This window comes from Pelophylax lessonae (assembly GCF_965119305.1).
Source record: "Pelophylax lessonae genome assembly, chromosome: 6".
In the NCBI taxonomy this organism is placed as follows: Eukaryota; Metazoa; Chordata; class Amphibia; order Anura; family Ranidae; genus Pelophylax; species Pelophylax lessonae.
Window position 1 is genome coordinate 36,316,162 of NC_138773.1, and position 21,590 is coordinate 36,337,751.

The window sequence follows — 21,590 nt, forward strand, 5'->3', positions numbered from 1 at the left end:
ATTGGATGCAGAGAAGCTGCAGATAAACAGGTACAACTTGCGTAGGAAGATTTGTTTCATCTCTGTGTGTCACTTGAGGCCAGTCACTTCACTGGGTATATGTAGAGGTTTACAACCGCTTTAACCTTACTGGCGGTCTGATTATGTCCGAATTTCTTTGCTAAAAGCGGTACATTGTTTTGCATGGAAATCTGTTGTTTTATTTTTTAAAACTCACCTTCCCCTGCGATCCCCCGCCGTCCTCCCCCACTGTCCTCTACCGCCATCCTCCAGCCATCACCTGTCTTCTGGTTCCCTTCCCTGCGAGCGTTGGAACCGGCGGCAATTTCAAAAATGTAAATACACCAAATGACACGATACTAAGCTGTGATCCTAACAGATTACACTCTATCATGCCATTTCACCACAGGATTTCACCTGGTGACTTTTCCAGTGCCCTGCCTGTGCTTTTCCAGTTCTTTGTGCCTGGAAAATAGAGAACGACCATGGCGTCCAAAAAGCTTCTTTTTTTTTTTGCGCAAAAGCGCTTTTAGACGAACTGGAAAACAGTGACAGCGAAAACGGAGTTACTTGAAGAACTGAGCGATAGCGATTCGTGGGAAAATTCGTCATCAGGTACGGAAAGTGACGACAGCGACGATTCTGATGTCTCTTTCTGGCACATCGCTCCGTTGGAAATTCTGAAGAATTATTTGATATATTTCCCAAATTCCACAAGCTATGTGCCAGAAAGAGACGTCGCTGTCGTCACTTTCCGTACCTGATGATGAATTTTCCCACGAATCGCTATCGCTCAGTTCTTCAAGTAACTCCGTTTCGCTGTCTCTGCTTTCCAGTTTGTCTAAAAGCTTTTGCGCAAAAAGAACACTTTTTGGACGCCATGGTCGTTCTCTATTTTCCAGGCACAAAGAACTGGAAAAGCACAGGCAGGGCACTGGAGAAGTCACCAGGTGAAAGGGGATGATACAGTGTAATCCGTTAGGATCCCAGCATTCTATCATCTCATTTGGTGTATTTACATTTTTGATATTGCCGCTGTTTCCACCCCCCCTGCATCGCAACGCTCGCAGGGAAGGGAACCGGAAGACAGGTGACGGCATCGGCCGAGCACAGAGCGGGAGGACAGAAGGAGGACGGCGGGGGATCACAGGGAAGGTGAGTGCGATTCTGGGGTAATCCCAAGTGTGGTTCGGGGGTTACCACTTTTGGTACTGAAAATTAACCCCGAGCCACACTCTGGAATACCGCTAGGGAGGTTAATTTATATTTCAGTGTTGATGTTGTGTTCATGTTCAAAAAAAAAAAAAAACACTCGGAGTCCCACGTTTTATAAGTAGATTTTATTCTTTAAAATTCAGGCAGTGTCATAGTAGGAAACAACAATCCCAACCCCCAAATCCCTGTCCGGTGATCCCATAAAAGACGGTCAGCCTAGTTTATTCTAAATCACAATGAAGGGGCCACGGCAAAGTCACATCAAACATTTCACATGGGGTGGGGACACCCACACATACAATATATATGTATATAAATGACGGGTATATACCACATACATGTGTGCAAGGAGCATCACATCAACTAATCTACACACCAATGCTTTAAAGAGAACCTGTCACAGCTAGGTTTATGTAGAGCCTACAGTCTGAAATGATCATAAATGTGCAATGTGTCCATGACTATCTATAGGACTGGGGGTCAGAGGTCACCTGAGGTTTGACAGTTTCTTTTCTATCAAGTACCCAAAAATCATGCGGACAGTAACAGGACAGAGCCGTGTAGTCAGGAGGAATGTAAACATCCACAGGGCTCTGTATGGGGGAGTGTTGTGGTTACATAGGAGCTGGAAGACAGCGTGTGTAATCACCATGAGTTCAGGCAGCTGATAGGGGAGGAATTATCAGACCTCAGGCAGCTGATAGGGGAGGAATTATCAGACCTCAGGCAGCTGAGAGGGGAGGAATTATCAGACCTCAGGCAGCTGAGAGGGGAGGAATTATCAGACCTCAGGCAGCTGATAGGGGAGGAATTAGCAGACATCAGGCAGTTGATAGAGAAGGAATGATCCGACCTCAGGCAGCTGATATGAGATGAGGTTTTAGATCTCAGGTAACCGATAGGGTAGGAATTATTTGATCTCACATAGCTGATAGTGGAGGAATGATCAGACCTCAGGCAGCTGATAGAGGGTGAATGATCAGACCTCAGACAGCTGATAGGGGAGGAATGATCAGACCTCAGGCAGCTGATAGTGGAGGAATGATCAGACCTCAGGCAGCTGATAGTGGAGGAATGATCAGACATTAGACAGCTGAGAGTGGAGGAATGATCAGACCTCAGGCAGCTGATAGTGGAGGAATGATCAGACATTAGACAGCTGATAGTGGAGGAATGATCAGACCTCAGGCAGCTGATAGTGGAGGAATGATCAGACCTCAGGCAGCTGATAGTGGAGGAATGATCAGACCTCAGGCAGCTGATAGTGGAGGAATGATCAGACATTAGACAGCTGATAGTGGAGGAATGATCAGACCTCAGGCAGCGGATAGTGGAGGAATGATCAGACATTAGACAGCTGATAGTGGAGGAATGATCAGACCTCAGGCTGCTGATAGTGGAAGAATGATCAGACCTAAGGCTGCTGATAGTGGAAGAATGATCAGACCTCAGGCAGCAGATAGTGGAGGAATGATCAGACATTAGACAGCTGATAGTGGAGGAATGATCAGACCTCAGGCAGCTGATAGTGGAGGAATGATCAGACCTCAGGCAGCTGATAGTGGAGGAATGATCAGACATTAGACAGCTGATAGTGGAGGAATGATCAGACATTAGACAGCTGATAGTGGAGGAATGATCAGACATTAGACAGCTGATAGTGGAGGAATGATCAGACCTCAGGCAGCGGATAGTGGAGGAATGATCAGACATTAGACAGCTGATAGTGGAGGAATGATCAGACCTCAGGCTGCTGATAGTGGAAGAATGATCAGACCTAAGGCTGCTGATAGTGGAAGAATGATCAGACCTCAGGCAGCGGATAGTGGAGGAATGATCAGACCTCAGGCAGCAGATAGTGGATGAATGATCAGACCTCAGGCAGCTGATAGTGGAGGAATGATCAGACCTCAGGATTTCTGATGGAAGAGGAATTACGTACTACACTTTAGGCAGCCGATAAGTAATAAACTATCAAACCTCAGGCAGCTGATAGGAAAGGAAATATCTGACCTCTGACAGCTGATAGTGGGGAAACTATTGGATCTCAAGCATCTGATAGGGAAGTAATAATCAGACCTCATACAGTCGATAGGGAAGAAATCATCAGATCTCAAGCAGCTGATAAGGGATGAGTTATCAGACCTCAGGCAGCTGATAGGAAGATATCTTTTTGACTTCACGCAACTGATAAGGGAGGAATTGTTAGATCTCAGGCTGCTGATAGTGGGGGAATGATCACATCTTAGGCAGCTGATAAGGAAGGAATGATCAGATCGCAGGCAGCTGATAAGGAAGGAATGATCAGATCACAGGCAGCTGATAGAGGACAAATGTTCAGACCCCAGGCTGCTGACTGGGGAGGAATTATTAGATCTCACACAGCTGATAGGGGATAAAATGATCAGACCTCAGGCTGCTGATAAGGAATATTTAGACCTCAGGCAGCAGACAGGGATGGAATTGTTAGATCTCAGGGGCCCCCACCTTTGACAATTAACTCCAATAACCCTCCTCAGACTAATAAAGGGGTACAGATAAATAAGGACAATTGCATTATTATAATCATGTAAGACTGAATGTGTCATTTATTTGCATAAAACTTGAACTGGATTTATGAAGTTTAAAAAAGCAGTTTTAAAAAATGATAAACCACACCCAATTTCCAATCCCCCACCTCCAGTGGACTCTGGTGTCCCCATCCCCTCACAAAGCCATAGCAGAGGTGTCCCTTTCTCCCAGTCCTGTTCATTGGTCTGGAGTCTGGAGAAGACAGAGTGACACCATCATTTGTGTTTTGCACGCCGGGGTGGGGAAGCCAGGATGCAATTCAGCTTGGCAGTGACCACAGAAAGCTGATCTCTCAGGTTTGGACAGAGCAGACCATAAATTCCGAGGTGTCGAGGAGAGGAACCAATAATGATAGTTTATTTTTTACATGGCTGTAATGCAATCCAGAGGGTCAATTCACGAAGCTGCAGGAGCTATTTAAAGTGACCCGTGCTATTTCTTCTGCTATCCTATCTATATATAATATGCATATAGAGTCCATTCTAAGCACTTTATTGCTCCCTCGTGTCAAATATACTCCCATTGCACTCCCTGCTGGGTAGGGCCTGGAATATGGAGGTGATGCAGCAGCAACCAGATGGTTAACTGATGTCAATAATATATGTTGCCAGCACAGCAAAATAAATCCTAAATGCACATTTTTTTCATGCAAAAATATGTGCGTTTATTATTTTTAACGGGTGAACCTAGCATTTAAATCTTTTTTTTTTTTTCCCCTTAAATAATTCATTTTTAAATAAATAAATAAATACACATGCTCTAGGTCGGTCAATTTACAGACACCCACAAAATAGAATTGATAGAACATTGCGGACTTAACTGGTACCAGAGAAGGACAGTGAGACAATGCATTAACCACTTGCCGACCGCCCGCCGCAGATATACTGCGGCAGGCTGGCCTGGCTGGGCGCATCGACGTAGGGGTACATCGGTCCGCGGGAGTGGTGCTGGGGGTGAGCAGGCATGCTGATCCACGGGGCTGGCGACCCTAATTGCCGCCAGGCACCCGCGATCGCTACCCCGCTGAGAGAGAAGAACGGGCAGCTGTTGTAAACACAGCTGACCGTTCTTCTCCCTGGAATGATCACAGAGCGCCCGTGATCCTTCTTTATAGGATCACAGGTCTCTATGATCATTTCACAAGTCCCTCCCCCATACAGTTAGAAAACACTCCCCTGGGGGCGTGACCGGATGTGAAGCGGACCAGACGTGCCTGCCTGGAGCTCTGGGGACCCCGACTAATCCTTTTCCTTACATATCCTGAATTTCACTTTTTTCCCCCTTACCGGACCGGTGGAGGATCGGGACACTTGTGGGCTACATCCGGAATGCCTGGGAAGTCCAAGAAAACACTCCCCTAGGCTCACATTTAACCCCTTGATCACCCCTAGGTTAACCCCTTCCCTGCCAATGTCATTATTTCAGTAACAGTGCATATTTTTAGCACTGATTACTGTAGTAATGTCACTGGTCCCCTCAAAAGTGCAAAAATGTCAGTTAGGGGTCCGATCTGTCCGCCGAAATGTCGCAGTCCCACTAAAAATCGCTGATCCCCGCCATTAGTAAAAAAATAAAAATGATAAATCTTTCCCCTAGTTTGTAGATGTGATAACTTTTGCGTAAACCAAAATACGCTTATTGCAATTTTTTTTTATCAAAAATTTGTAGCAGAATACAAATTGGCCTAAAAGGATGAAAAAAATGTAATTTTTACATTTTGTTTTGGGAATGTTATATAGCAGAATGTGAAAAATAACGGAATTTTTGTAAAATCTTACTGTAAAATTCCTTTCTCCGAGTCCTCCGACAGTCGCCGCCCCTTCATAATCTTCACCAATGGGTATTGACCTTTGCTCCGTAGGAGTAGCTAGGCAACAAGATTTGTTAATATAAAAGCTTTTAGCATATCACACCCCTAGGGGGCGGTCCCCTCAGTCAATACCTCCCTGCTTCCAGCATTCTCAACTCAGTTTGGTAGCATAGCAGTAGAGTACAGAAAACAAACCCCAAAAGAGGGGCGGGGGCGGCGGCTGTCGGAGGACTCAGAGAAAGGAATTTTACGGTAAGATTTTACAAAAATTCAGTTTTCTCTTACGTCCTCCGACAGTCGCCGCCCCTTCATAATCTTCACCAATGGGACGTCCCAGAGCAGTGTAGACATGAGGAGTGGGAACAAACGCAGCCGCGCATAAAGCAACGCAGAACCCACATCAGAGAAAGGAACCTTACCAAAGTAAGAGAACCAACTGGTTAACAGGAAAAAAATTTGCTCAACAGGAGCAACAACCCAGGAAGAACAAGTAACCCAGGGGTAAAGAAACACCCCAACAGCCAAGGACCCAAACAAGGGACCCTAAGGCACTGCCGCACTGAGAACTTTACGGCCAAAGGAAGCATCCGCTGATGCCTGAACATCCACTTTGTAAAATTTGGAGAAGGTGTGAACGGACGACCAAGTCGCCGCCTTACACACCTGGGCCACAGAAGCCTGATGACGATAGGCCCAAGACGTACTCAGAGATCTGGTAGAGTGTGCCTTCACAGGGAAAGGAGGAACCTTCCCTCTCAAAGCATAGGCTTGCACAATAGTCTGTCTGATCCATTTGGCGATGGTAGAAGCCGACGCCGCCATGCCCTTCCGAGGTCCCTCTGGAAGGACGAATAGGGAATCCGACTTGCGAAAGGACTTAGTCGACGACAGGTAAACCCTGATCCCCGAACAACATCCAAGGAATGCAAAGCCACCTCCTTCGGATGCTTAGGCTTCGCGCAAAGCGAAGGCAAGACAATGTCCTCATTGAGGTGAAAATCCGAGATCCTCTTCGGAAGAAAGGAAGGGATAAGTCGTAAGACCACCTTATCCAAGTGAATCACCAAATAGGGAGAGCTGCAGGACAAAGCTGCCAGCTCCGACACTCTGCGAGCCGAAGTGATCGCCACCAAAAAGGCAACCTTCTTGGACAACAGAGACAACGAGATCTCCCTGATCTTTTCAAAGGGAGCATGTTGCAACACGGACAGAACAAGGTTCAAGTCCCACGGAGGCAAAGGCTCCCTCCTAAGAGGGGCCAAGGGTCGCACCCCCTGAACAAAGGTGCGAATCAATGAATTAGACGCCACAGGGCGCTAAAAAAGAACGGCCAGCGCAGAAATCTGACCCTTAATCGTGGCCAGCGCCAAACGCTGGTCCACTCCAGTTTGGAGGAAAGCCAACACTCTCGACACCGAGTATGAGCGAGGGGAATACCCCCTGGACTCACACCAGGCAAAGTACGCTTTCCAAGTACGGTAGTAAATTTTACCGGAAGAGGCTTGTCTAGCCTTAATCAACGTAGGGACGACCTCAGGGGAGAGACCCCTATCCTTCAGGACCTGTCTCTCAACAGCCAGGCCGTTAAAGCCAGCGACTGTAAAGCAGGATGGAATATTGGCCCTTGAGACGGAAGGTCTTCTCGGAGCGGCAGACGCCACGGATCGACGACTGGCAGATTGACGATGTCCGCGTACCAAGACCGGCGAGGCCAGTCCGGTGCCACAAGTATCACCGCATGTGATTCCGAGGTCAGCCTGCGAAGGAACCTGGACAGCAGTTGAATCGGAGGAAAAGCATACATCAGGCGATACTGATGCCAGGGCGCCACCAACGCGTCCGAGGCGTCCGCCCGTGGATCGCGCGTCCTTGCCACGAACCTTTCCACCTTGTTGTTTAGACGAGACGCGAACAGGTCCACATCTGGAAGACCCCACTTCGCGCACAGCATCCGGAAGACTTCCGGGTGAAGGGACCATTCTCCCTGGTCCAGGGTCTGGCGACTCAGATAGTCCGCCTGCCAGTTCTCCACCCCCGGAATGTGAACTGCCGTTAATGCCGGGACGTGCGTCTCGGCCCATGACAGAATGGCGGCCACTTCCCGAGCCGCTCGGGCACTCCTGGTGCCCCCTTGATGGTTGATATAAGCCACTGCGGTGGCATTGTCCGTCTGAACCCGAACTGGACGACCCCGAAGCCGGTCGGTCCGTCCATTATAGGAGACAAAGTTTTATCGCTCTCAATTCCAGAATGTTGATCGGAAGGGAGGACTCCTCCTCCGACCAAGTTCCCTGGGCTGACAGCGCTCCCAGAACACCACCCCAGCCCGACAGGCTGGCATCCGTGGTTATCACCGTCCACAACAATGGACGAAAAGATTTGCCCCCCGATACCGCCGGGGACTGGAGCCACCACAGAAGATCCCTTCTGGTGCGTTGGCTCAATGAGATCCTCAGATCCAGGGACTGCGGACGCCCGTCCCACTCGGCAAGAATCTCCGCCTGGAGACCCCGCGTGTGAAACTGGGCAAAGGGGATCGCCTCGAAAGCCGAGACCATTAAACCTAGACATCTCATGCATGTCCGGAGAGAGGAGTGTCGGTCGTCCCTGAGGGACCTGACCTCGTCCTGAAGCATCCGGAGCTTGTCTTCCGGCAGGAAGACCCTCGCTTGAACAGAGTCCAGTACCATCCCCAGGTAAGGAAGACGAACCGAGGGACACAGTGTTGACTTCGGAAAGTTTATCGTCCAACCGAACTCCTGCAGAGTCCGTATCGTGGAGGACAGGTCTGTCACCAGGTCCTGACTGGTCGCCGACCGTAGTAGGATATCGTCCAGATACCCCAAGACAGAGATGCCCTGGGCTCGCAACAGAGCCAGGACCGGCGCAAGCACCTTGGTGAAAACCCGCGGAGCTGAAGCGAGACCGAAAGGTAACGCCATGAATTGATAGTGATCCTCCGCAATGGCGAATCGAAGGTACCTCTGGTGACCCTCGAAAATGGGGATGTGAAGGTACGCATCCTTCAAGTCGATGGAGGCCATGAATTCCCCCGGAACCAGGGCAGCCACCACTGATCGCAGGGATTCCATGCGGAACTTGCGAACCCGCACAAAGCGGTTCAGAGCTTTCAAGTCCAGAATCGGACGTACCTTGCCCTCCTTTCTGGGCACAGTGAACAGATTGGAGTAAAACCCTCGAAATCTGTCCCGATGAGGCACCGGAACCACCACTCCTTGGGCCCGCAGGTCCCGCACCGCCAGGTGCAGATCCTGCAAGCGCTCCGGAGATAGCTGAAGGTTTGAGGGGAAAAATCTGCCCGCCGGCCGAGAGAGAAACTCGATCTTGTAACCAGATCGAACGATTTCCTGAACCCATCTGTCCCGAACACGGGTCAGCCAGGGTTGAAGAAAACCGAGCAAACGTCCCTCCACCCCAGAACCGGGAGAGGGCGCCCCTTCCGGCCGAATTGACGTGGGCAGCGGACCCCGACTGGCCGGACTTCTGTTTCCCCGCCCACGGCTTCTTCTGGGAGCCTTGGCCCTTGAAGGGCTTGCCCCTGTATTGCGACCGAAAGGCACGAAAGGAACCCTGAGGGGGCTTAGACGAGGAATTCCTCTTACCGCGAAAAGACTTACTCTTGTGAGTGTGGGGTAAGAGAGTGCTCTTACCCCCGGAAACTCCTTTTATCAGAGCATCCAAAGATTCGCCAAAAAGGCGAGAACCCGCGTAGGGAAAATTAGCCAGAGTCTTGCGAGAAGTTTGGTCAACCGACCAACACTTCAGCCATATCAGGCGACGGTTCAACACCGCTACACTGGATAGGCGCGCAGCCAAAGGGACCAAGTCCGCATCACACAAATACATGACACCCTGATGAATTTGATCCACCATAGCCAAAGTGGTCGGCGGGGCAGAGTCAGCCACCAGGGTGCGCCTGAGCACCTGCGTCCAATCTGCAATAGCTTGGGCTGCCATAAGGGAAGCAAAAATAGGCTTCAGCATAGAACCAGCAACCGTATAAGCATGACAGGCAAGAGACTCCAATCTCCTGTCCGTAGGGTCCCGGAACACCGGGGTATCCTCAGCAGGAATCGCAGTAGACTTATTCAAAACTGCCACCGCGTGATCCACCTGGGGTGGTACACACCAACGCTCATCGGTGGCGGGCGTAAATGGATAACGCAGTTTAAACTAGGGATGCACCGAAATGAAATTCTTGGCCGAAGCCGAATAATAATAAAATGTTTGGCCGAAGGCCGAATACCGAACGCGGTGTTTCGCATTTTTTCCATTTATTTTGCCAATTTTTTGTCCTCTCTCTTGTCCTCTCGTGTCTCTCTCTCTCTCTCTCTTGTCCTCTCACTCTCTCTCTTGTCCTCTCATGTCTCTCTCTCTCTTGTCCTCTCACTCTCTCTTGTCCTCTCGTGTCTCTCTCTCTCCCTAAATGTTACTGTAGGGAATGGGATTCAGTGCACACTGCAGCCTTGTACCATAGGGTTAATGTTAGTGACACTGTAGGGATTGGGAAGGATGCTGGGAATGGAAATCAGGAAGCATGCAGGCAGCCTTGTAAATTTTAATTGCAGATACAGGGCACTGGGCAGGTCAGGGTTAATGTGGTAACATCAATTACTCAGTGACACTCAGTCAGTGTCAGTGTGGACTCGATCAGATTATACAGTGACAGACAGTCTCTCATAGTGGTGGTAGTAGTAGGAGGCTGGAGGTGGAATAGTAGGAGCCTGGAAAGGAGCACAGCAGGAAGCCAATCACGCTGTGAGTAGCGGCACAGCGGAACCAATCAGGTGTGCAGGCACGCGTGATTGGTTCGCTGTGCAGCTAATAACGGCGTGATTGGCTTCCTGAATGTGCCATTGAAAAAACTAGGGAGGAGAGTAAGACTCACTGAATGTGTGGGGCGGGCTGCAGTGCACGAGTGAGTAATGTAATGTATGCTCACCGCTGAAGTGTCCCGGCTTCACGGAAGTCTGAGAGTCCTCCTGTCCTCCTCCGAGTCCCTTCCCCCTGTAAATATCGTGACCTCGGCGATATAAATATCGCCTACGGCCACAGAACGATAGTGGATATCATATCGACTATCGTTCAGCCCTATTATTCGGCACAAAATTATTCGGCCTTTTGACTTATTCGGCCGAACACCGAAAGTGCTATTTTTTCTATTTTCGGCCGAATAATGTTCGGCCGCCGAACATTCGGTGCATCCCTAGTTTGAACCTACTTGGTACAGTAAAAGGCTTCTTTAAATTGCGCCATTGCTCATCAACAGCGCGCTGAAATTCCGCAGGGCAGGGAAAAACCTGCTCTGTTTTGCGTTTCCTTTGCGTCCCATAAGAGGACAGTAAAGCAGGAGGACTCGGTTCATCCTGTAGACGCAGCATTTCCGATAGAAGGAATCAACTCATCCTTGAGTGCAAGCTCTTCAGGCGAGCCAGGGGGGGAAGTATCAACCACTTCTACCTCAGCCTCCCCCTCAGACCCCACATGGTCCAGAGATGAGCGAGACCCTGAGAAGGGTACTCCAGCCATAGCAGCCCCATCGCCCTCTGAATCAGAGGAAATGGATAATCTGGGCCGTTTTGCGGATTGATCAGCCATTAGCATCTGCACCTGAGAAGCCAAGTTTGCTACAATAGCAGCCTGATCAGCCCCCTCGGGGGGTGCAGCAGCCCCTTGGCCCCCCACCAGGGCGGGGGGAAACTTGCAATCCTGAGAATCCATGCCCCAGTATTAAACTGATATAAAGGAACTGCCCCTTTAACACAGCGGCGAGCGCAGCCCACCGCACACTACTGAATGTACCGACCCCCACAGGGATAAGCAACACTGAGCAAGGAAATACAGGATAGGGAAGGTAAAAACCTGGAGAGACCACACAGGCTGCTGCCACCGATCGCTGTTTCAGTGAAAAAGGAAGTGATGCAATGACTGACCGCCCTATATAGCCTATGAAGGCTTCACAACCATGGCCGCCCGGCTGAGGGATTTCAGGCAATAAAAAAATGGCGCCGACATGTGCTTGTATGAGCGATTGCCGCCAAAATGGTGGCGTTTGGCGCCAAAACACCGCACTGTACCACACAGGGCCGGTCACCACAGTTTGCCGAAAAAAAATGGTGGGCCGCAGCAGCGTTCGCCGCACAGCATGTCTAAGCCCAGTCTGCTCCATACATCTCACACAACAGAGCGGGAGAGCCCCCCCCCCCCCCCCGCAGCCCACAGAAGGCAGCTATAACAGGAATCTGACAGGGAGCTCAGCACTTACACAGACATGCGGGTCACACAGTCACAGACTGACACCCAAACAGACAGGTCCCCACATAGAAAAACACTTACCATTCCGGATGGCGTGGGGAGCCTTCTCTAGCGACCAAACTGCTATACTGAGGACAGGGAGTGTCGCAGCCAGGACGCAGTGGACTGCGGTGCGAAACCGCAAATGGCGTCCGGTGAGGTAGCCACCTCACAGGCAGCATCCCTGCAGCGAACAGGAATAGGTCGTTCAATATGCCAGGGTAAAACCTAAGCTGAACGCTCGATGGCAGGCTGGGGAAACCCCTGGCACTCAGCCCTGGGATCCAGGGAGACCAGTCCGAGACCCAGCTCCGCATGATCATCTTCATCCGAAGAAAACTAAACTAATGCTGATAAAATAACAGCTAAGTAAAAGAAAGAGAAAAATACTTGAAATAAAATCAAAAAAGGATAGAAGGCTGAGACTGAAAGCCCCAGCACAGGAACAGCCAGCTACTCCTAAGCTAGGCAATTGAAAACTGAGTTGAGAACGCTGGAAGCAGAGAGGTATTGACTGAGGGGACCGCCCCCTAGGGGTGTGATATGCTAAAAGCTTTTATATTAACAAATCTTGTTGCCTAGCTACTCCTACGGAGCAAAGGTCAATACCCATTGGTGAAGATTATGAAGGGGCGGCGACTGTCGGAGGACGTAAGAGGACGTATTTTTTTCAGAATTGTGGCTCTTTTTTTTGTTTATAGCGAAAAAAAAAACAAAAAAAAACAAACAATCTCACAGGTAACCAAATACCACCAAAAGAAAGCTCTATTTGTGGGGAAAAAAGTAGGGATGCACCGATCCGACTTTTTTTGTCCCGATACCGATATCTGGCATTGTGTATCTGCCGATGCCGATACTGATCCGGAACTACACACATATAGCATGCGGCTGCAGTACAGAGCAAAGCCGCTGCTTCATGTGTACGGCTCCTCCTCTCACAGGCGGAGTGCATCTGATATCACTCCGCCTGTGAGCCGGTCCTATACAGGAAGTAGCGGCTCCCATCCCATACTACTACTACTACACCAAGTAAAGGATGGCTGAGCAAAACCGGATCGGCCCGTGGATCAGTCAATGTTACTGATCCCCCGATCCAGCTATTGTGGCAGTATCCGCGCCGATATCCGATCCTAATATCGGATCGGTGCATCCCTAGAAAAAAGGACATCAATTTTATTTGGGTACAGGGTCGTACGACCGCGCAATTGTCCGTTAAAGTAACGCAGTGCCGAATCGCAAAAAAAAAAAATGGCCTGGCCATTAAGGGGGAAAATCCTTCCGGTCCAGAACTGGTTGAAAAATTATATTTTATTACAAAAGATTAAAAAATATATTTCATAAAACCATACAAATAAGTGCTTATATGGGTAGTACAGGTCACAAATATGAGATTTCTTCAATATTTCTTTGCTACCGTTTCAAGAGGTTGACGCGTTTCGCAATTACTGCTTCCTCGGGACCTCAAGTATCATGGTTTGCAAAGAGAGCATTGATCTTTCCAAAGGGACAAAGCACAACAATCAATTACAGGTAAGTAACATTAGTCATGATATATATCAAATATACTGTGGGATGGCACTACATATGAGGAGACATCTGTGCATGGGACGGGACATAGCCCAGGTGTTGATAGCTGCTATGTTGATAATACTTGAAAAGCTGATATTTGGTTGTGCTTATCCATACATTTCAAGGATATTTCACTAAGGAAGTGTTGGATTTGTTTGATACTAAGTGAAGCCTGTTTGCCAAGATAACTATTTACCCACCTATGCCCCCTATTGTAGGTAATTACAAACCTACTCTTTGGCACTACAGTTTTGCGGTTCTGTGTCACACGTCACATGATATCCCCGTGTCACATGACCTATCCAGGGCTATATTGATGGTAGGATTGGCGCATGGAAATGATCCAGGACTGATACAGTATATTTGATATACATCATGACTAATGTTACTTACCTGTAATTAATTGTTGTGCTTTTTCCCTTTGGCTAGATCAATGCTCTCTTTACAAACCATGATACTTGAGGTCCTGAGGAAGCAGTAATTGCGAAACACGTCAACCTCCTGAAACGGTAGCAAAGGAATATTAAAGAAACCTCACATTTATGACCCGTGCTACCCATATAAGCACCGATTTGTATGGTTTTATGAAATATATTTTTTAATCTTTTGTACTAAAATATTCTCTTAATATATTGTCTCACTGTCCTTCTCTGGTACCAGTAAAGTCCGCAAGGTTCTATAAATTCTATTTTATGGATGAGGTACCAGAATACATATATTATAGCCTATATGCAATTTTTTGATCCATATATAGACAACTCTGCAACCAAGGTGCAGGTACAGACGCTTTCTCATCAACATTCAAAGCTCACACAGTGGCCATTAAGTGTTGAAAGCTGTGCAATCGTCTGTTTTTTTTTTTTTTCTTCGATCAGGAAAGTAGGGGGATGATGTCATTGTATCCAGGCAGAGATATACACAGACACTGCAGATCTGACCTCTGAAAGCAAAGTGCGTTATTACAAAGAGTTGTAAAGATACATAGCTTACAATAGACTCCAGGTACAGGTACTGTTAGATTGAATATCAAGAGCAATGGCAGGGGTCACTTTAACTCCCGTTTGTTTACTTCTCATGATAAAATGTTCTTCAAAATCATTCCACAAATATAAAATGTGCAGTCCTCATGTTTTTTGCAATGACTAGCTGCAATAGTAAATCAAAGACAGCAAAAAAAAAAAAATAGACAGAGGTCCTAGCCCTTTCTTCCTCTGTACCTGGCTAAATTTATACTTAAACCACTTACCAAACCGCCCCCTGGTTAGGCTGCGCGGAACGAAGTAGCCCTACGTCGGTCGCGCGCGTGGTGATGGGGGGGGGGGGGCAAGCGTGCAGTGGCATGCTCCCGCCCCCACTAGGCAGCGGGGACCTCGATTCACGGGACCGGCGGCGGCAATTGCCGCCGGCCACCCGCGATCGCTTCCCGCTGATAGAGAAGTATAGTCAGCTGTTGTAAACACAGCTGACCGTTCTTCTCTCTGAAATGATCACACCTTCTATATAGGATCACAGGTCTCTATGGTCATTCCACAAGTCCCTCCCCCATACAGTTAGTGAACACCCCGCTAGGCTTACACTTAACCCCTTGATCACCTCTAGGTTAACCCCTTCCCTGCCAGTGTCATTAGTACTGTAACAGTGCATATTTTTAGCACTGATTACTGTAGCAATGTCACTGGTCCCCCCCAAAAGTGTCAAAAATGTCAGTTAGGGGTCCGATCTGTCCGCCGCAATGTCGCAGTCCCGCTAAAAATCGCTGATCTCCGCAAATACTAGTAAATAAATAAATAAATAAATAAATAAATAGACGACAAATCTTTCCCCGAGTTTGTAGACGCGATAACCTTTGTGCAAGCCAATCAATATACACTTATTGCGATTTTTTTTTTTTCTAACTAAAAATATGTAGCAGAATACAAATTGGCCTAAAAGGATGAAAAAAATTAGATTTTTAAATAATTGTTTTGGGAATGTTATATAGCAGAATGTGTGAAAAAAAAAAAAACATTTTTTTTTGTTTATAGCGCAAAAAATAAAAATCGCAGAGGTGATCAACCACCAAAAGAAAGCTCTGTTTGTGGGAAAAAAAGGACATACATTTTATTTGGGTACAGCGACGCACGACTGCGCAGTTTTACGTTAAAGTACCGCAGTGCTAAATCGCAAAAAATAACCTGGTCATTCAGGGGGGCAAATATTTCCGGTCCAGAACTGGTTAAAGTGGCTCTCTCACTGCCAAAAAAAAAGAAAAAGTTTCATGCAAAAACAGGGGTACACTCTGAAAATGCCTAAAGTAGCTCAAGCTCAGCTGTCGTTCTACCCTTTGCACAACTGTAAAACATGTTTTTCTGATTGATAAAATTAGCAAATAACACTTGAAAAACACAAAAGGGTGTGCTTTAGGGAAGTGACCCTCAGGACAAGTACCGTATATACTCGAGTATAAGCCGATCCAAGTATAAGCCGAGGCCCCTACTTTTACCACAAAAAGATGGGAAAAACGATTGACTCGAGTATAAGCCTAGGGTGAGAATGCAGGGTGGCGGGCATGGTACAGGAGAATTCAGGGTGGCAGGCATGGTACAGGAGAATGCAGTGTGGCTGGCATGGTACAGGAGAATGCAGTGTGGCTGGCATGGTACAGGAGAATGCAGTGTGGCTGGCATGGTACAGGAGAATGCAGTGTGGCAGGCATGGTACAGGAGAATGCAGTGTGGCAAGCATGGTACAGGAGAATGCAGTGTGGCAAGCATGGTACAGGAGAATGCAGTGTGGCAAGCATGGTACAGGAGAATGCAGTGTGGCAAGCATGGTACAGGAGAATGCAGTGTGGCAGGCATGGTACAGGAGAATTCAGGGTGGCAGGCATGGTACAGGAGAATTCAGTGTGACTGGCATGGTACAGGAGAATGCAGTGTGGCAAGCATGGTACAGGAGAATTCAGGGTGGCAGGCATGGTACAGGAGAATGCAGTGTGGCTGGCATGTACAGGAGAATTCAGGGTGGCAGGCATGGTACAGGAGAATTAAGGGTGGCAGGCATGGTACAGGAGAATGCAGTGTGGCTGGCATGGTACAGGAGAATGCAGTGTGGCTGGCATGGTACAGGAGAATGCAGTGTGGCTGGCATGGTACAGGAGAATTCAGTGTGACTGGCATGGTACAGGAGAATTCACTGTGGCAAGCATGGTACAGGAGAATTCACTGTGGCAAGCATGGTACAGGAGAATTCAGTGTGACTGGCATGGTACAGGAGAATGCAGTGTGGCTGGCATGTACCCGAGAATTCAGGGTGGCAAGCATGGTACAAGAGGTTGCAGGCATACTAGTGCAGCTGTCTCACTTACCTGTTCCAGAGGCGCCTTCATTTTAAAAATGGCGCCGCCCAGCCCCGAGACGCCATTGCGTACGCCCCGCCGCCGCTCGGGACAGCTGGTATACGTTCGGCTATTTCCGGCCTGTCCCGAGCAGTGGCGGCGCATGCGCGGTGACATGTATACACCAGGCAGCGCCATTTTTAAATCTTAAACACGTCGGAGCGGCCGGGAACTTTTTTTTTTTGTTGACTAGAGTATAAGCCGAGGGGGACGTTTTGAGCACAGAAAAATGTGCTGAAAAACTCGGCTTATACTCGAGTATATACGGTATATTGATTGTACAAAATTTCATAGTATATGAATGAGTCATCTAAAGAAAAACACTTTCAAACTCCTTTTCCTTAATCTCTCGGCATACCTTCCAAAGTCTCTTTTAAAATATAGTTCTTTGGCTTTGATCCCCTGCCTTCACTCCTACGGCCATCACAGGCCATGCCGCTGTTCCATATCCCACAGGGGGGGTATTGCTTCAGGAAGAGTAAAGGATGCGCACGCTGTGACACTTAATGGACAATCCATGCTGTACAGGGGAAAGGGAAGAGAGGGAGATATAGTGTGGAGAGGAGAGATGGTTCACAGACACGGAAAATACACGGCTGAAAAAAGCTTTTTTGCTGTTTCTTCAAAAAACACGAAGAGAAGATCCCAACAAATGTTTTTTTTTTTTTTTTTTTTTTGTAACAGACAAAAAGGGGACAAGCAGGAAAAAACTTGTTGGAGATAGAAAAAAGGGGGGCAGTAAACGTGGAAAAAAAGCTCTTGGTGAAAACGGCAATGTTTGTATACTGCATTGATCGTCAAACTTCTCCTCCAAGTAAAGTGACACTAAACTCCGGTTTTAAAAAAATCGATTCAAGTATTTTTAATTCAGAAAAGTTCCTCCTATTGCTCTCCGCCTCCTCTAAATTCCTTTTTTTTTTTTTGCTGCTGCTGTGATCTGTTGGAGGGTGGCTACGCTCGTTCTCTATGGTCCCACTGTATGTAAGAGTGCAGCCACCCGCTCCAGAGATGGACTATTTGATGTGTAGTGTGCACAGAGCAGTGCGCGTGACCACAACTAACGTGCTCTGCTCGTTCCAAAACAGAAAAGGAGCAGAGAATGAGAGGTTTGGGAGCTTACAGAGGATGTTACAAAGAAGCAGAAAACGCAGTAAGAAACAATAAATTAATAATAAAGTTAAGTAGTTAAGTATGTGTATGGAATGGAATATTTAAGGTTTAGTGTCACTTCGGTGGAAAGTCCTTGGAAATCCAGGCTCCTTTAGCTCCTCAGCCTAACCCAACCCTCGTTCCACACGAAGAAAGCGGCATGGAGGGGCTCGGTGAAGGTGGCTCTGAAGGTGTGGAGGTGCCTGACAACGTCACACAGCTGGTAGAAGGACAGATGTCCGCCTTCGTAATCCAAATATATCCCCAATTTCTGGATGGGAATCTTAGTCTGCAGTTGACGCGACCTTGAATTATGAGTCACGGAGTAGTGGTTGTCGTATGTTCTCAGGCTCCAGGACTTGTTGTTCTCCCCGATCCTGGACTCTTTTCCGGCGCGGTAAATGCTGGGATAAGCTACACCCACCCACCAGTCTTCCGACTGGCTGGTTTCCACCTCCCAGTAATGCTTTCCCGTGCTGAAACCTTTGCTGCTCATGACCTGAGGGAACGTCGTAAAGCGCTTGGCATTCTCGGGGTAGTTTAACGGTGTCTCCGACCAGGAAGCCGACTTTAGATCTCCGGTTACCGACACTTTTCGGCAAGCCGTTTCTAAATCGAGTAAGATGTCGGAGGTCTTGGGGTCGTAAAGCCCTCTTTTCACAGCGGACATGACGTCAGAGAAGCAGGCGTGCAAGGAGACGGACACAAGGCGCTCCTTCAGTTCACTGGAGGAGCGGATCTTCCGAATATCTTGGGTGATCACTTCGGAATCTTTGTCGGTCTTAGCCGCGTCCTCGGCGTCCAAGTCCTGGTCTTGTAGGACAGTGATGGGATCCGTCATGTTAAAGAGCTCCTCAATGTGCTGCATCTTCCTGCACAGCTCGTCCTTCTGTGTCTCCAGCTGCCGGATCAGATCGGAGACGGAAAGCAAGCTCTGCTTTTCATGCCTGGAGAGCTGAGTGAGGAACCTCTTCTCCAGGCACTCCAGCTGCTTCCGGATGTCGGTGAACAGCTCGGCGATGCGCTCGGTTAACACGGTGGTTTTCTCCTGCACCTTCCTCCGAAGGTCTTGCAGGCTCTCCAGATTTTTCTCCGTCTCCTCTTTTTTGGAGGACTGCTTCTCCAGAAGTTTCCTCAGTTTCTCTTTCACCCTCACCACCTCGTCCAGCGACTTCAGCGTGTGTCCCTTGTGCGACCCGATGGCGGAGCAGTACACACAGATATACGCGCCATCGTCGCAGCAAAGGAATTCTAAGTTCTTTTTGTGGATCAGACACTTCCAGCTGTCCAGGGAGTTGGTGGGGTCGATCAGGGTGTGTTCCACAGTCTTGTTGTGGATGCCCAGGTGGGTGTCACATAGGGAGGTCTCACACTGAAGACATGTCTTAGCGGCGGGGATAGGAGCGTGAAGGCAGTAAGTACAGGAAACTCCAGAACCTTCTAGCTGGGATTGGGTATCAAGAAAGTGCTTTGCAATGTTGCACAGCTTCCTGTTTTTCTCCAGCAGGGGGCGCACTGGATACTTCGCCCTGCACTCCGGACAGGTGTATACCCCGGACCCCTTCTGTGTATCCAGCACGCTAATGATACAATCCCGGCAGAAGCTGTGCCCACATCTCAGGGACACCGGCTCTGTGTAGAGGCTCAGGCAGATGGAACAACTCAGCTCCTTTCTCAAATCAGCAAACGCCATTCTGTACAACTGGAAGAGAGAAAAAAAAAAACCTTTAATAAACAAAACAAAACAAGGCTTTATTTTTCGCTTTAATAAGTATGGTTTTGCACAGAAGAAGCCTGGATCCTCCTCTTCTCTGGTCCCTTGCTGGCTCTCCTGGCCCCTCCCTCCAGCCTGGGTGCCCCCACAGCAAGCAGCTTGCTTTAGGGGCACCAAAGCAGGAACGCTCCCAAGCCACAGCTCTGTGTGTCCATTCACACACAGAGCCATGGCTCGGCTCCGCCCTGCCCTCTTCGTCTCCCGATTGGCTCAATGGCTGTGATTGACAGCAGCAGGAGCTAATGGCTCACACTGCTGCCAAAGGCCAATCAGGAATGCGAGTCTCCGGAGAGGCAAGGCTCTGGTGGACATTGTTGAAACGAGAGGGGGCTCAGGTAAGTATTAGGGGGGCTGCTGCACACAGAAGGTTTTTACCTTTTTAGATTTCTAGGTAAAAATCGTGTGTCTTTACAACCACTTTAAGGGCCGGTTCACACCAGAATGCAGTGCAGGAAACCCACATTCTGTCCTTATACAAAAGAAAGATTGGGTGTCTGGAGGTCATTCAGCACCACACCCCTTATGTAAACATGAACAATTGGATAAAAAAAAAAAAATTGGGGCTTTTGATTGGTGCAAAAACAAGCAAAAAAATTATGTATAAAAATAATATTAAATTTTATTGGTACAAAATTGTAAAAACATCAATAAAAAGACTTTTTACATATGGTAAAGCAGTTGATCCAATACACTCACCATGTTTCGCTATTAAATATTAGCTTCTTCAGGAGATTATTGGATACTACATATGTAAAATATCGCAGATCACCCAGAGAAAATCGTGTAGCAAAAATGAATGCTTATATAAGCAGATTGAGGTGAGAGATGTTTTAAGGAAAACAACACTTAGGGCTCTTTCACACGGGCGGTCCGATCAGATCCGCCTGTCAGTTTTTTAGGAGGATCTGATCGGATCCTCCATGCAGCTCTATGGGGCAGCGGGTGTCAGCGGAGGTCACCTCCGCTGACACCCGCTGCCATCCGCATCCGATCCTGTGCTGAAATCTGGACGGATGGAAACCCTATTTTTCCATCCGTTCAGTAATCGGAGCGGAGCGGATCTGATGAGAGCGGACAAGCGGTCCGCTCTCCTCCGATCCCCCATAGAGGGCAGCGGGTGCTGAGACACCTCCCTCTCCGCTCTGCAAGCGGAGACGGAGCTGTCATCCGCCCGGCTCAGCGGGGATCGCGGATCGATCCCCGCTGAGCAACACGGATCCGCCTGCGGAGGCGGACTGTGTGAAAGAAGCCTTAGGCTTTTTTTCAGCTCCTGCCTGTGGAGGGACATCAGCAGTCATAGAGGAAAGTAGCGGACCACAAACAATACAGGTATAAAGAAATCTTCCTCCTGGTGTACAGACTGACCCGGATTTTCTCTGGGTGACCTTTGATATTTTATATATGCAGTAGCCAACTACCGTTTTCCCCCAAAAATTAGACCTACCCTGAAAATAAGACCTAATTTTATTTTCGGGAAGGGCTGCAATATAAGCCCTAGTTTAGTGTTTGTAAAATCCTAGAATCCACTCTATAACTGTTTCATATAATGTCCAATATGTGTTTCTGTGTTATAATTGTGTAAAATACCTTCAGTACGGTGCCGCTCGTCGCTCAGCTGATCTCCCACTGCTCTCCTTCTCTTCTCATAGCTGTCAGCGGGGGACCACAGCCCCTCCCCTCTGCAGTGCTCAGAGCGGGTCACGGAAGTGCAGAGAATATTATAATTGTGTGAAAGTCCTTTGTTAGAGCTTCCGTTACCCCCTGGAACTCTCTTTTCTTCGTATTATACCTTATAATGTCCAATATGTGTG

General features: G+C 48.2%; 1 protein-coding gene across 1 annotated transcript in view; it reads right to left on the reverse strand.

Moving 5' to 3' along the window:
- The window catches only part of LOC309557658 (uncharacterized protein), a gene marked incomplete at its 5' end in the record, with an annotated part of 61,067 nt that overhangs the window by 9,974 nt on the left and 29,503 nt on the right, over window positions 1–21,590 (reverse strand). Inside the window, one exon of the mRNA XM_082260447.1 lies at window positions 18,123–19,707. Within this exon, the coding sequence (XP_082116573.1) occupies window positions 18,123–19,707 (1,585 nt within the window). The remainder of the gene's footprint in view (window positions 1–18,122; window positions 19,708–21,590) is intronic.